We start from the raw sequence: 16742 nt of genomic DNA, 5'->3' as shown, positions 1-16742 counted from the left end.
GTGCCCAGTTTCTTTCTTTTAACATCTCAAACATTTCAGAGCCATTACACCACCCACACCCAACTTTCGGTGGTTGTCAGCCCCAGAGCATGATTTTTTTTCATTAGCCAACATGGAGAATTTGAGACTCAGCCCACACAAACAACCTTTACTGTTTGGCAAATGAAGCTTATTAACAATTTAAAACATGCCCTCACTGTAGCCCACACAATAATGTCATTAAACATGATTCTCCCTGCTAGAGAGATGCATCTCAAGTACTCGCAGCTCACATAAAAAGCAGAGATTAGCATAATGCTGTTTTACTTTTACATACCTCTGTGTTTCATTTTATACTCCACAGTATGTGCATTACCCACTTTGCAATGCAAGAAAACAGACTCCTTTATAGGGTTAGTAGTTTTTGTGAAGCTACCTGCAGAGTATTTCAACCAATGTATCCAATCCACTCTCACAATACTGACATCATCACATTACTTCAACTTTGTAATGTTTGTATGTATGTATGTATGTATGTATGTATGTATGTATGTATGTATGTATGTATGTATGTAACTAGAAACGGAATAAACAGACTAAACAAGCAGTTTAAATTATTGTCGGATTTGAACTTTAGATCATTTCTGGACATTTTATTGGCTTGACAATCACTTTACTAATTAAGAATGACAGGCACGGGTAGGTTGGTGGGAAGTAAATGATTTATATACATATGTATGTACATGTATGCATATGTGCATGTATATATATGTAAGTGTATGGATATGTGTATGTATGTTTGTGTAACTCTATGTATACATGTTAGAGATAAAGTTCACAAATTAACTGATTAGCTAAGAAGAGGTAAGAATTAGCTGATACTTCCTCCTACTCCTTTTTCGAACATGTAAGATGCAGTTTCTTATTGCTTTTTTGGATCTATTCATTGATTATAGGTTATTGTCCATTTTTTTTTACTGCCATTTTGTTTTTATCTTTTTTGCTTTACATGTTTGAAAAAAATTTCGACCTATCTATCTGAGAATGGTTGATTAATCAGTAAAAAAAAGAATCACTGAAGCCCTCCAGTAAAATCTCCCAAAAATTCTGATGCATCTCCGATCTATGGATGGATTACTGAATGCAGGAAGTGTCACTCAAATTAACACATAGTGACTAAAAGGAGACTAAAAATGACCACAAACACATGCACAGGAACTTCAAGAAGACATAAAATTACCTCAAAGAAACACAAACCCTTAATTTTAAAGGACATGTAAACCATTTCTGATGTACATAAAAATGCTAAAACTACTCTTCCATAACTGATCTGTATTCAAAGCACATGACAATGGTTATAGGCAACTGTGACAAATGTATACATCTATTTGTTTGTATGAATATGTGTGTGAGTACTTATGTTTGCATTTTGATTTATGCACTGTTTGCTTATGCATGTCTAAAATGTATGCATATATGTAAATGTATGTACACTTTCATTTTAGTTTTTTTTTATAATTTGTCTTTCAGATTATCTGGCAGTGGTTGGAGGTAAAACATGCAAGCTTTTATATTTTGATATTTCAGGCTGATTGTACTGCAATCGCTATGTTGAAAAAGAGTCAAATAAAATAAGAAATACACAAACCCACATAAAGATGTATAACAAAGACGTGCAAAACCACCACAGCCACTTGTGTGCCTTGCTTCTGAGTGGGAGAGGTTGGAGGGGCCCTTTACTGTGCCCAGGGGCCATGTTCTTGTAATCCACCCATGCTCCTATCACTTACAGATCATAAGGAAAGTAATGCAAACTAACATATTCACAATACTGTTTTAGGTGATTGGCTGTTCCTCATACAGTTGTATTGTTTCAAATTCAGCACATTCTATTCTGGTAAGTTTTCAAAACTAAACTTCACAGTTTGTCAGCTGCATCTACTGATTCTGTACAACTTCAGCTAACATGAAAGTCTGGATATTCTTCCTCTTTCTCCTTCTGAGTTCAACACTCGGAGAGGACACAGGTGAGAGCACATGCTCCTACAGCAGGTGCAGTTACATCAGCAGACAGAGTGTTGTAAGATTTGAACTAAAGAAACTCACAGCGAGACTGAATTTGCTGATTGCTCTGTTCTCTGTTGTGAAATGTTGATTATTCGGTTTCTATTCTGAGCAGCTGAGGAGGGCTTTATGACAGTTTCACGCCACGCAAGCAGCACTCGCTAATTGAAAGCACAAGCGTGCTGCAGAAATGTTGTGAAGTGTCAGCAGCACGCTTCATTAACTGGAATTTACAGTTTACTGTGTGGTCATGCTTTCATGTTATTCAAGCTTTGGTCCACTTGTCTTTTTGCTAAACCGGTGTTCTTTAGAGGTATTACGTCTTATTGTAATTAGTGTGTGTTATGTTTAGTGGCAGAGGACATCGGTGTGCATCAGCTGGAGCGCTTAGTGGAGCTGCTGACGTCTACGGAGTGTGAGGACCTTCTGTTCGCCCTCTCTCACCCAGAGGAGAACATCTTCCAGCACCTTGAGCGCCTCTCACCAGAAAAAAATCAACTAAATCTTAAGCCTCGACCCAAGAGAGACACCTCTTCTGCTGCAGGTTAGTGCATCATCATGACCATGGGAATCATAGGCGGGAATGAAGAGTACCAAACTATTATAGTGAAGTAAAAGTACATGACTACAGAGAATTCTAACCGCACCAGCAAACTCTTTTGACCAAACAACAGTAAATTCCTTTCCTATAGATGGATATTTGTACACTGTGCATGTGAATTGCAAATAAACAGCCTGGTTCACAGTTCGGCCTGAAAAGATTTAACTAGAAAGAAAAGAACAAAACTCAGATAATCACCAAAAAATGACAAACAGCATGCATTATTAGTGCTACATAAAGTAAATAATACAATAAAACATCACCAACACAAGATGTAACCCCAATATAAATTCGTTTGCAGCCAACAAACGCTATGATTAAAGCTGAAAAGAGCCTGCACATTGCAATGTGCAACACACACGTTTTGTTGTTGCACCGACTTTTCTGAGGGTCAGTCTGAGTTTTGTTCATCACAAATTTTTTTTACCAATCCCAAATAATAATGCTAGTCTTAAAGGGACACTTTACCAGTTTATTAATTAACCAGCTCAAATCAGCCAGGGCGGATCCTTGCTGGCTCTTGAGCTGTTGTTTTAACTACAGAGTGTACTTTCATGATTTCATAAATCTAAAGACTCAAAGAATATAGTTAAATCAAGGGAGAAACCACACGCCGACTTTCTCTCTCTCTCTTAGACAAGGTGCCTGGAGAAGCCAGGGATCGAACTGTTGAAAAAAAGTCGGTCATTTAAATGTACTTAAAGTTTTTACGTAGATGAAAATAACTTTGGAAAATATACTTGATTTGTGTAACTCAGACGCCTCATATTGGCTTCGGCAGCAAATGTGAACCTTATTTAAGAGTTTTATGCTATTGGCTGTAATAACGTAGAAATGAAGTCCACCCTGAGACCTGTCTGTTTCTCAAACGTCCAGCTCAGCTCGGGGAGTTTCTGGCAGCAAGCTGGCTGTCAGAGACCTGCCTGTCTGAGACGGCCATATGTTTTGTGTTTACTAGATGGTGAGGCTCAGTGTCGGACGGCCCTGACAGACTGGCTGCTGAGGTACGGCGAGCAGACCTACTATGACAGGCTTTCTCGCGCCTTGCAGCACATCGGCAGGACGGACATTGCCATTGGTGAGAAAGAAATGGAGACGGAAAGAAAACACTCCTCAAGTACTGAATACTTTCTTTTGAAACAGAAAAGTTCTGTGTGGTGCCACTAAGGTAATGGGTTTCAAATTAAAATAGTTTCAATGTGCTGTACTGTCTCAGCACGTCCCTCGACAAAAAGAAATTGGAACAAAGCCTCATTTGGGTACATGTCGGTGTATTTTCAAAACTGGTTTATTTCGGTCAAGAAGGCCTCCTCAAGACTTTAACAACAGCGCGTAATTGCTTCATTACTTTGAGATTTGTTTTAATTGGAACTTCAAAAGTGGCATATTTTGCATACTGCCAGTCTCTGGCATGTGTTGCAGTCCAGTGTGCACACAACTCCACAGCCGAGTGGCGTTGGATAGAAGGAGGTGTAAATGATCTGACAGAGGACTCAGTGGAGCTGACACCAGCCACAGAACAAACCATCTGCTCCTTTCATCAGCAGCTTTGGGGGAAAAAAAGAAGAGGACAAGGAGAGGATGGGAAGAGATGAGTTATAAGACATGAGGGGGGGCAGTGGTGGCTTTGATGGAAAAAGACTGTGTAGATGCAGAATGCAGCAATTATCGTACACTTGATTGCAGTTGTGAAGAGATCTACTCATACGTAGGAACTTGAGAGGTTCATTCTGTTTTATTCTGAACTGAAGGACAGCAGTTGTTCTCCTGCCAGAGCTAATTATGTTCAGGGTGAGAAAACAACAATTAAATTCAAATGTACAATCCTTTATAGGATGAGACACGGTGAGCATCTGAAGTGACAATCGGATTATTGGCCCTGTGCTTGTGTTTTGTTGTTTTTTTACAGAAGTGGGGAAGAACATCAACCAGGACAAACTCTTGAGCCTGAAACGCTACGTTGAAGACTATCACAAATATGTCACTTCCTTAAACTCCCCACCGCTACAATCACACACAAAAGACCAACAGCATGAAAAACAGAGGGTCAGAAAAAGAAAAGGTAATTTATCCTTAAGCTTGAAAGAGTCGCATTAGTTTAGCACAGTGATGTGATCTCATCCCTACTTATCATACTTTGCCACTTGGGCAGAAGCCCCCAGTGTTACGAAAATGATGCCGGAGGCCACCTTTAGTATTTAATCTTGACACAGAAGGGGTTATTGATAGGAGGGGGTTGGCAATTAGGATCGAGCAACAAAACTATTTGGTTATGGTTAGAAAAAGTTCTTGGATGTCACAAAAAAAATCCAGGTTTAAGTGGCATGAACGCAGCCGTGAGAAAAGGGTGAAGGTTAGATTTAGTCAAGAAAACTACTTGATTATTTTTACAAAAAATGTTGCGTATGTCACTAAAAGAAAACGTCTGAGTGGTACAAATGCAGCAGTAAGAAGGGGTCAGCAGATACAACAAAACTACCTTGTCATAGTTTGGAAATGATCATGAATGTCACTAAAAATGGCTGTAAAAAAACAGCTTTGAGTGGCACAAAAGCAGTTGGAAAGGCAGTGATGTGTCACTAAAAAGCACAAAGTTTTGGTTGGCACAAATGTGGCAGTTAAAGAGGGTCAGGGGTTAGGTTTAAGCAACAAAACTACTTGGTTATGATTGAAAAATGATTGCGTATGTCCCTAAAAAGCACGATGAGTGGCACGAACACGGCTGGAAAAGCAGCACTGTGTTGCTTAAAAGTGCCTGACTTTGAGTGGCACAAATGCCAAAACTGATGTTGTTGTTTGTTGGTCTTGAAAACTGTTTTCTGGTGTTGTTTGGTTCTGTGTAAAAAAGGAGGGCTGGTAAAAAGGGGAGACTTCATTGTGGCCCTATAGCATAACCTCTGTCGTGAGAGGTGGTGCAAAATATCAAAATAGCATTTTCACAGTCTTTTTTTGCTTAAACTGTGCAGAAAAAAATAGGCGAGACAACCATACTATAGATGTGCTGCAGCTGAGCAGCAGCCGAGCTGCACCTGAGCAGCACTGCTCAAACGAGCAGCGTGACCACACTGGGCACACTACAAAATATAGTTAGTGAGAACTGAGTCTTAAAATATCTAAGCCCAAAAATCTCCGGCTATTGACGTCAAGAGGAGATTTTTGGGTTATCCCTCTGGAGACTGTCTAAATGACAAATGATTTAATGTTACACTGAACCCTGAATCTATTAAATGCTTAGATGAGATACCGGATTAGATTGGGTGGCCGTGGGCACGCTTCCAACTCATTACCTCTCAACATCAACACTCTCACTATACAAGGAGTATTTCCCTGGATACCTAAAAATTCAAAAATGTAATTATCACCTGTCCAATTTTTTTTTTTTTTTTTTAAGTCTGTCACATGTTTCATTCATGTAAAAACTTGACAGAAATGCTCCCACAGTCCTTTGAGATGATAAGTGTATCTGTCCTGTATGTGTTAGTCAGGGATCTTACGTGGCGTGACATGGATCTGATTGTGGAGCGGGCCCCTGTCGCTCAGTACCAGAAGGGGCCTTTGGGTGTAGTTCAACCCCTTTGGTATGGCATGCTCCTGGGTTTCGGAGGTACCTTGCTCGTAGGCATTTCCATACTTCACATCATCTTATACATCTCCCAGAGGAAGCAGCAGAGGCGTCACCCCAGGGCCCCCGGGAGTAAGCTTATGGTTGGAGATGTTATGTTGGAAATTTAATGAAAAAATAAAGTCAGTATCACGCCCATCACTTAATACATCAGTTATACAAAAATAAACGCAAAATACATCATTTTGACCTCTATTTGTTTTTCAAATACATATTTTTATGGAATATTTAAAATTCCCAAATCTTCCAATGTCTTTGTCCACAACAATCAGCCGAGCCAACGCAGACACTCAGTATCGATTCCACCACACCACAACTAATTATGACAAATATGACAAGAATGATGCCGTTTCAGATAAAGTAATTATCCATGCTGTGTATTGCGAGACTGGTAAGCATTATTGTCTTGCCAGTGGGTAGATGACTAGTGGTGTGACAGATGCGCTGGAACCCAGCCCTCACACCAAAGGTTGTTCCGGTGTTACTGTGATAGTGATGCCACTTTCCATTTCCCCTCCAAGTGACGGCAACGTGCCCGTCTGGCATCGAAGAACAACTAATTATCCAGCCTGGCGCCTGCTTCCCCCGGAGCCTGCCGATACCTCCACAGGCAATCCAAAAAGACTAATAACAATGACAATGCTAGCAGACAATGGAGCACTCTTGGTCGCAATGGCAGCTTCTGGTGGGTGACAGAAGCCAAATAGAAAACACAGAGCTATATATTTTTTTTGAGCGTGTGAAGTAGCGAGGATTGTTAGCAAGCTGAAATAATTTGATACGTGAGATGTTTCAGCGAAGTGGGTCCAGAAACTGGCATCAGAAACCAAACTGAAAACAAATGTCCATATAAGAAGATTCAAATTAACTCTACCATGTGCGGGCTTTAATTAAGAAAATCATTTGCTCACAACGAGGCTATTTTCACATTCTCTGCTGAGTATGTTTCATAATAGCAAGATGAAAAACATGCTTGTGGCACGGGGGTACTTTCTAGCTTCTTGTTCCCCGTTTCTTATGTATCCCTACTTTCTTCTTTGTAATTGAACTAATTACTTCATTATACAAATCTGGCCTAATGTGCTTCAGGAGGCAGGCAGCTTGGATTAACAGTGGCACTAAGCAGCAATTACAGAAAATTAGTTCATAAATCAACATTTAAACAAATTACAGTGCCAAGCAGAGGTGTATGAGCAGCGCACTAAAAGGCCAAAAGGCCATCATGGATGTGCAGTTTGACGTATTACCTAAATAATCAGACACATATTGCATGTTCATTTTTACACTAAAGGTTCCATGTTGGTTTTTTTTTAATCATAAAGTAGCTACAGGTGAAAACAAATATTGTTAAATAACAAAACATTCAGTCAACAGTATGAAGCGATGTCACAACAACACGACCTACACCAAATCACAATGCTGGTTTACAATAAGGGACGCACCTGTGAGATTATACATATACTGATCATTAAAATAACAATTTTGTTAATAACAGGTACCAATGTTTTTTTGTTGGTGGTGTTTATTTTGTTTTTGTTGTAAATTATTCCCCCTTCTGAGCATCCTGTTTGACATTAACTTCTGGCTTCTGGTCGCGTACAGAAAACAAAATAGCGCAAAGCAAAACACTGATTCAATGAGATAATTCATAATGGAAAGGCAAGCCCCTTTTACGTAGGAGAGGCCCCATATGAGGGATTTCTGGGAGGTGATAGTCCACAATTGCACAGAGGAATTGTAAATTCAAAACTTCCAGATGATACACTCAACTTCTGTAGTTATGCGATGCAGTAACACCTCTTAAAGCGCCTGCTGCATCATGCCCGGGGGAGCCACTTCCTACTGACAAGCGTACAGCCATAGCATCATGTGACCTTTCAAAGCAAAAAAGCGTTTGCAGCTAAAAAAAATATGGTTTTTTCAAGTCACCTGAAATACCACCTCATGCAAGCCTATAAAGCGAAAAATGGGAATTTTTTCGAAATTGAGGTGTTTCCATTAGACGAATTTTATATTTCAATTTGCGCAATTTGAGGCTCAATGGAAACCGGCCCTGTGAGAACACAGATGCTGATGACTCAAAATCACTGACCAATCAGAACAAGTACATTTTTTTCTGGAGGGGAGCTTACAGACTCTAAAACAGAGCGTTTCAGCCCAACAGTGAATATTTATCAGCATATTCAGGAAGATAGTATAAGAAAAACAAAGTGTTTTTGAACATTAAAAATGTAAACATGTTTTTATAGAAACACAAAATACATGCATGAACCTAAAAATGAGCCTAATATGGGACCTTTAATGTTATAATAAGTGCTCTTTTTGAATTGGTGATCTAATACATAAATTAATGCAAACTACTTGATTTGAATTTTGACATGTCGGCATGTAAAGCAAAACCTGTATTATGGTAATGACATTTTCTCACCATGTGTCTTAAGGACAGCACTGACAACACTGCGTTTCACCTTCATTACTGAGCTTCCCAGGTGGCACAGCAGAACTCCTCACAACAAAACTTCCTCTGTCCTTCACTTTTCCCCTGCTGGCTGTTAGGATCCCGCAGGTGCTGACTATGACAGGTTCACCTGCTGTGGGCTCACCTGTATTTCTGTAACCAGTGGAGAGGAAAGCCAGAGTACTGTATGCCTGAATGACTCACAGAAACAACATGCCACATGGGGCCTGCATCATGGTTGTGACACTCCTTAGCATAGCCAAGGTCCCGCCGGGGAGCTGCTCTTAGAGGATAAAGAAAACTATAAAACACTTCAAGCCTGTTGAGGCACACTGCATAACTTTAGAAATATAAAGCGCGCCATTTCATATTTCATAAAGCGGCGCCTGATCATGTGATTGTCTGCTACCCCGGTCCTTTAAGATGCATTTCATTTACAGGGTGCTGAAAACGAGCAGCCGAATAAGCCAACATTCATTTCAAGCCATTCTCATGCAAAAGGATGAAGCAATCACAAACGTCATGGATGAATAGAGAAAGAATCTGACATGAAATTGACATTTACAGGCAAGGCGAAGCCAACGTGTGAGGGTACAGTTTCCAGGCATATCCATTCTCATGTAAAGTAGGGCTTTTGCTTTTTTCAGTCCACTGGTTTTCTTTGGGTTATTTAATAGTTTGTGGAGCAGCAGCTTATCAAACTGGATTGTCTGAGGAGGCCACATCTGTCTCTTGTCATCGGCTCGGCACAGCATAAGGAGTCAAGTGTTTGTCTGGATGAAAATGTAGCTGGACGGGATGTGATGCGTGCCAAGGGGACGCTCAGACAGAGAGGCTGTGTCCTTGATGTGCTGAGGCTGAGCGCTCTGCACCAGGGGGCCTCTGGGGTGTGCTTAGTGTCACTAAAGGCTTTAACTTCCCCCTCCCTCCATTTGCATCTTCATTCATCTACAGGGCCACTGAGGTGCCGCAGTCCCCACTCAACCATCACTCTCCCTTTGCTCAATATATATGGATCACAGGAAACAAGATCACAACTCCAGCTCTTTTACAGTCATACTTTTTTTTTCTTCTTTAAATCGCCTCGGCTCCAGCTCTCACAACTTTGTCTTTCATAGTTTCCTTGGGGGGAATCTGAGACTTCTTCAAAGTTTTTGCTGCTGATCAGAGGAGAGCGGCTCCGCAGGTTTAGAGATAAAGCCACAGTGCCATCCTGTGGTCATTACAGGTCATTACAGCAGAGAATCAACATGACGAGAATGTGATTTTCCTATATTTATGTGGTTTTATGAGCACTTTTAAATGGCTGCAGTAAATCTGCGCGCTGTAATAGCCAAAAAATAATGTTAATTATGTATAACAGTGAGACACTGAGCAGTAAAAAATATTCAGAATATGAAAAGACCCATGATCACTTCTGCTATTATTCAAGTACTGGAAAATATTCATTACTTTTACATCAATATTTTCCAATCTTGCATGCACTGGATATTGTTTTTTATTGTTTTACCTCTAAAAGCAGCTGTGGGCAGTTAACACCATGAAGATCTGCAGTTGTTAAATGTGAGAGAGAGGTGAGTAGACGCTCATAATGTGGTGCAGTTAGACAGCTGTTTTTAGAGAGCGAGGCGCACTGAATCACCAAGCAGTGCTTTTGTCACAGAAATGGGAAAATGCTTCATAAGCCAAAACATTTTAAAAGGCCAAAGCTGTGGGTGTAATGTCTTGGGTACTTGCATGAATGTAGATGAACTACAAAAGAAAATTTTAATTGCAAATTTCTCTAAAATGTTTTTTAAAAAGTAATGTCTGGATTCTCCTGCATGGTTTAAAGCACATTGTGTTGAAATTTAAAGGTCTACATCAGGCCACTCCCCCCCCAAAAAAACAAACTGTGCAAGCAGCATATTACAACTCATACTTATGTTTACTGAAAGGTGGCACCTCTTAGTGGCCATAATGATTATGACGGAAGCAGAGACACAATGAGGGGAGGTATATTGTGTGTAATGCTGTATAAAGATGGAGGACGTCCCATTTGGGAACTGCAGGAATAAGTCCTAAAACCTGGAAATGAAATAAGTTAGCATTTCAGCACTCCTGGTTCCCTTGTCTTGAAGTTTACGGGTCTTTTGGATGTTTTTTTTTGTTAAATGCCTTTAATAAGGTCTGTGGTTGGCACAGGCTTAAGAGAATTTCTGATTTTTTTTCTACAACATCAATTACTGTAGTAAATACCCCACCACTGAATTTTGAAGTCTTTGGGGCTTTAAAAAAGCAGTGAATACTTAACACAGCATTACAGCCTCATTGTGGTGGCAACGTTAAAGTCATGCGACTGTCTAACATTAGCTTTGTACCCCGGGAAATTGCATTTACGCTTCTAAAAAGCCTTGCTAGAGCCAGTGTTTTAATGTTGGTTTTGGCCTATTATAGAAACAACATGGCAGACTCTGTATGTAGATATAAACGGCTTATTCTAAGATAACGAAAACACAATAATCTTTAATTTACAGTGATATGGAACTAATGAAAACCTTGTTATGAGTATGATATACCATTTCTGCCGATATATCCCCCTGAATTCCACACACTGAATGCTGAAACATTTAAATATTGCAATACAAACTGCAAAGAAACAGGTAATTAGAGACCGATCAATATCATATTTTATAATATCATGATACACTGCTCATAGACCAGGCAATAGGCTTCATGTCAATCTTCATGCACCAATGAATCTAATTTAGCTCTAATTTAAAAGAGTTAATAAATCACCACCGCAGTGAGAGTGAGTGAAAGGTGATTCATGATAGAGACGTAAACAAAAGCAGTAAAGGGCTTTGGATAACGGCTGCCTGGCTCGTCTGTTTATTGAGATAAAAGCAGAGATTTCTCCTGTGAGCTTCAGACAGGTGTGTTTCCTCTGCAGACAGAGGCACCCATGGGACAGCAGACAACGAGAGAGCAAATCAAAACCGGTCTGAACCACAGTTTTAGTGAAAAACGCTGCAATTCAAACCCCAAAGTTTTTTCTTTGCCATTGTTACCTTATTTTCAGTTTTTTAAGCCTTGTGTTTTGAGATTAATGAGTATCATGAGGAGAACTGTATGGAGCGCTCTCATGTAGAGCGCGCTGGAAAGCTCATTTGCAAATGTTTGCGTTAATGACTCTGATATATCTAAGCAGTTAAAGCAGAGGGCAATTTCCTTAATGCTTGTTTGGTTAATGGTTTCAGCCTGCTCTGTCTGACAGACATTTGTAGACACACAGACACGGCTCATCTTTGTCCCTATAGTCTTATTCAAGTGTCAGCTGAGCCACACATATGACAGCTCAATTCTTCGAGCCTGACTTTAATACAGTATGTCAGGAAGTGAAGCGAGACTGATGGCTGTTGTAGACTTTCCAAGCAGTCCTTCACTCTACACTGTATAAAAGTCTAAGAAGTTCTTCAAACAACCATGTCTGACTACTATTTTCTCGCTAACACACTACACCTGTCAACTGCATCACTGCACAGAAGGAAGCGTGCATCTACTACTGACTCGTCTAGCACCACTGAGCTTGCTAATGTTACAGCTCAGTCGAGGAGGACACCGTTAATGTTTACACAGCGTGCTGTCACGAGCACAAGCGTCTCATCCGTGAGCAGATTCACACTTTCACAGTGATGCTGTTAGCAGGGGAGGGGCCCATACAGCAAGCGCATTTCTCAGGTTTCTACCTCCGCTAACATGAACATGGATAATATGATTTAGTCTTGCTGCTCTTCGAGACTTTCGGAATGTCATCGGACTGAATGGACACAATTTTCTTCCAAAGTCGTCACACGTTGCCACTTTGCAGCGGACTTCCATGTCAATATATTACGCTACAGATATCCTTCTGCATCTGCTATTTATGTTCTGTGATGGAGCTACCGTGATGCCAACAAAAGTGCATGGTGGGATTACGCTGCATGTGGTTATGTTTAGGCAACAAGAGCACATGGCAACCAACGCTGGGACGTCAACAAAAGCACACGCTGGCATGAATGGTAAGGATTAGGCAAACGGGGCACACGACAAGGTGTAGGAAAAAACATTACATTCAGACAGGATGCAAACACCAGACTCCTGCATGAAAGTCCAGGGCTTGCTAGCTCCAGACCGCTCTACAGGGACCGTCAAGCTCCTTATATTAAATTGTTAGTGGCATTTCCACCTGACGCCATCCAGCAGGTCATCATGCGGGCAATACAGACTCTGTCGAGCCGCATTCTCAACTGACTCCACCTGTCCACTTATCAGCCTGCCAAGGAAGGTGCCATCCAGCTGTCCTAAGGCGTATAATTACACCAAATGGTTTTGTCAAGCCACATTTTCAGCTGACGCCATCCAGAGAAGTATCATTTAGACACGAAAGATGGCTTTTGGCATCGGGATCTTATGCCAAAGTCACTGCAAAAGCAGCGGTATTTGATGACTTCAGAATGAGAACAGGTTGGAAAGGATCAAATGATGATGGTAAACAAGTCATTTCACAAAGGTTATGACGCTCAGAAAAATGTATGCACTGATCTGTTTGACAATGTGAGTCTACAGCACAAAGTCTTTTTGGGCCCATAGCTTCACTTGACAGACATGGTTGGTGTTGTTTCACTTTTGACCAACATGTAAAATTGGCCTCAACGCCCAATGCTGTTCCAATGGTCTTGGCGACATTAGATTTAAAAGAAGTCAGACATCCCTACAGCCAATATCTCCAACACTTGACAACTCACAGCAGAACAATATAGATTGGTAAACAGTACTACAGGCAAGAGGAAAAATATGTATTTGTGATTTGAGACTGAACTGTCCCTTTAAACTGCAGCAAATCACAAGCTCTGTTTCACCATATTGCATCAAAGCCTTCCCTCTATTATGTCCTTCTCGGCCCATGTGTTTATCATGCAAGATTCTCAAAATTAATGAAGTAATTGTGCACAAGCTATCAAATTATGATTGTGTAATAACACTCACAACACCCCTGATGACATGTTGCAAAGCATCATGTGGCTTCCTCCCATGCTGTAGTGTTCTAATGAGTTCCCTTAGCGTTGCACCACACTGCGTTGTTTTGCATTGTCTTGTCTAATTTCCCCGCTGATACTGAACGGCTCAGTAAGGAGCTGGTATCTGTAGTCATCACACTGCGGTTTTTATCTAATAAGAAGAGAGGAGAGCAAACAGTACCTGCCGCTCAGTTTAATGAGTTGATGGGAGGATAAAACACCTCAGTGATGGCACTCACTTGCATATCTGTCCAACATGATAGCTGCAAATCCATCTTTGTGTCGATGGCATGTTCCGAAGGAAGGTCAAATTTGTTTATCTTTCTAAAGCTTTATCTTCTTGTGTCAGCTCTGGTTTATGACACTATTTATGAAATTCAAATTAATTCCTTCCTTCCTGTCCGACAAAACAAACGCATTAAAAATATAAAAATCTTGCAGCCTCAATTTCAAACAGTTTTTATCATTCAATAAAGGTCAATGCCTTTTGAAATAATTTACAGATTTAATCATTTTTAATGCAATAATGTCACTGTGAAATGAAAGAACTCATTACATTTACAAGTTGCAAAGGAGAAAAACAAAAATGGCGCGCAGGTTGAGCAGCATTTTTCATCAGACATGGGGTTGTGGCTTAATTTAACTATAAATAATTAACCATCCTCCAGTCAGAGACGCAGACTCAATAATTTTATGCCTTAATTAATCACCAGAGAATGTTCCATTGTTGGTGCATTTAATTGCTGTTGAACTACTGGAATGAGACAATGCGCTACATTAATTAATACCAGCTATCAGTGGTCAGATTTGCCCTCAGCAACTTTGTAAACAAACCCTGTCCAAAGACAATTTGCTGACATTGCACAATCAAGATTTATGATTCCCTGGCTGCAAACTGGTTTGTTAATTAAGCAGAATAGATCCCCCAAACATGGGCCTATGTAATGCATATGCAAAGCACCAACTGCTATCGCTTGATCAATGTCAAACAGTCATTATTTGAATTTCCAGAAATGGCTTCGGTTGCTCCGTCATTCCCTCAGACGGCCCCTTAAAGTCCATTTAAGCAAGTCTTTTAATAAAATTTTGTCTCCCTGGCTCGTTATTAAAGCTCTCCAAATTTAAATCTTGATTCTGAAAAGGTCAGAGCTGAATATTTTCTCAGGGAAGGCTCTTCATAAAAGCAGGCGAGCGCTAAATGACAAGGTCCCATGACTGAAAAGGAGATACCCTCTGACACTATGCAATTAGTTTCAATAGTATGAAACCACTGGGCGTGTAAACAAATTTAATACATAAATCTCACCGTCTCACATTTCTAAAAGGGACCTTGTTAATTAAACTATCATGGTCAATGAATGTGCAAAGGGTGTAAAATTAATTTTTATGTGAACTTGCAATTACAGGGATTGAGAAGCTAGTTCATTGTAACAGTATCTCGTTTGAAAAAGGATTTAGCTCCAAGCATTTCATGATTCAGTGTAATCGTCATTTGACCTCCAGAAATAATAGGGATTTTTTTTCTACCTATAGCTTTACTGATAAAGGGCAATTATATGGCACAATATCAAAAAGGTCAAATTAAAAAGCCCTATAGTAATACACCACAACTCTGAATGTAATGAGGAAAGGGAGAGATTAAAAAAAAGACCTAACAGTAACAAAGAGATGACCGTTTAACATTAGGTGGATGTTTTTCTAATGTGAGCGGGCATTTTTAAGGGTATTAAATCAATCTCTGAAAAGCGCCCTCACCAAGGCACTGCAACCCCACAACAACAAAAGTGCTTTGCCACAATTCCACTCCTCCACTTAAATCTCTGAAAGCAGCAAAGTCATCTGAAGAAAATGTTAGCACTGTGTGTTTCTGCAAAATATGGACGTGATACGTACCTTTCATACGTGTCATATCAACCTTTCTGCTGCAGAGCACTGTTTGAGACCCAGAAATAACAAAATTGTTCAAAGATATTGCTACATTTCCTGCTGGGATAGTGCCATTAAAAGCAGTCGTGTTTTTACCGAACTATCCCAGCCTTTTCTGCTAGGATAGTGCCACGAGAAATTTGTTTTTTTGCAGAGATAACCCTGCCTCTCCAGCCAGGGTAGTGCCAATAAAAGCAGCTTTTTTACAGACATATCCCTGGGCTTCCTGTTGGGATAGTTTCTTAAAGAGCCTTAGATTTTTTTAGGTTAAGTTGCTTTTTCTGCAGGGAAAGTGCCCCGAGAAATGATTTTTTACAAAGACATACTCGCGTTTCCAGCCAGGGTAGTGCCAGAAGTAGTAGTTTTTTTTTACAGAGACATGTCCTGACATTTTTCTGTCAGGACAGTGCCAATAGTAATGGTTATTTGCTAACAAGACATTGCTTTGTTTCCAGCTGGGATTCTGCCACCACAAGCAAGTATTTTAAGCCAAAATGATCTTTTCCTTACCAAAACCAAGAGGCGTTTGTGCCTAACCACAGCGCTGCTGAAGTGTAAAAGCTTGAAGTTTCAACATATCTACTACATCATCTGTGGTTTGTAGAAATGTGCAATGCCAACATTTATTCTGGTAATCAGGCTGCTTAAAAGATGGATAGAGGCAGTGGCATGTATCCCACTTCCATACTACATGCTCACAGTGTACAGTCTGAGCTAAATACTATTTGCACTGGTGCACTGTTGTTGTTTTTATCAGTGAGTTTATGATGAAATTATACAGTGCATGTGCCACACTGCAATGTCAGAATGCCTCTGCCGATGAATTAAATGAAGACAAAGCTTATTTTCCTGCAGAACTGGGATGCAATATGTGGAAAAAAGTCAAGTTCTGTTTTTATAAACATTGAAATATTTAAAGACAAGTAAGCCAGGACAGAGTGGAATAACTGCCATGATGGTCCAACTAATTCTTTCAATCTGATTATTTCCCTAATTCAAATTAATTTAATGAGACCCAAGCAGCAAAGGGCTTCTTCAGACAGTCTCAAAACA

General features: G+C 40.2%; 1 protein-coding gene across 1 annotated transcript in view; it reads left to right on the top strand.

The window, feature by feature from the left end:
• The window catches only part of LOC121946492 (transmembrane and death domain protein 1-like), a 61812-nt gene extending 55436 nt beyond the window's left edge, over positions 1-6376 (top strand). Inside the window, 5 exon segments of the mRNA XM_042491074.1 lie at positions 1904-2006; positions 2396-2587; positions 3603-3722; positions 4554-4706; positions 6126-6376. Coding sequence (XP_042347008.1) covers positions 1904-2006; positions 2396-2587; positions 3603-3722; positions 4554-4706; positions 6126-6376 — 819 coding nt within the window.
• The last annotated feature ends 10366 nt before the right edge of the window (positions 6377-16742 follow it).

Source organism: Plectropomus leopardus, chromosome 8 (genome assembly GCF_008729295.1).
Source record: "Plectropomus leopardus isolate mb chromosome 8, YSFRI_Pleo_2.0, whole genome shotgun sequence".
Classification (NCBI taxonomy): domain Eukaryota; kingdom Metazoa; phylum Chordata; class Actinopteri; order Perciformes; family Serranidae; genus Plectropomus; species Plectropomus leopardus.
This window is presented reverse-complemented; position numbering and strand designations above follow the sequence as displayed.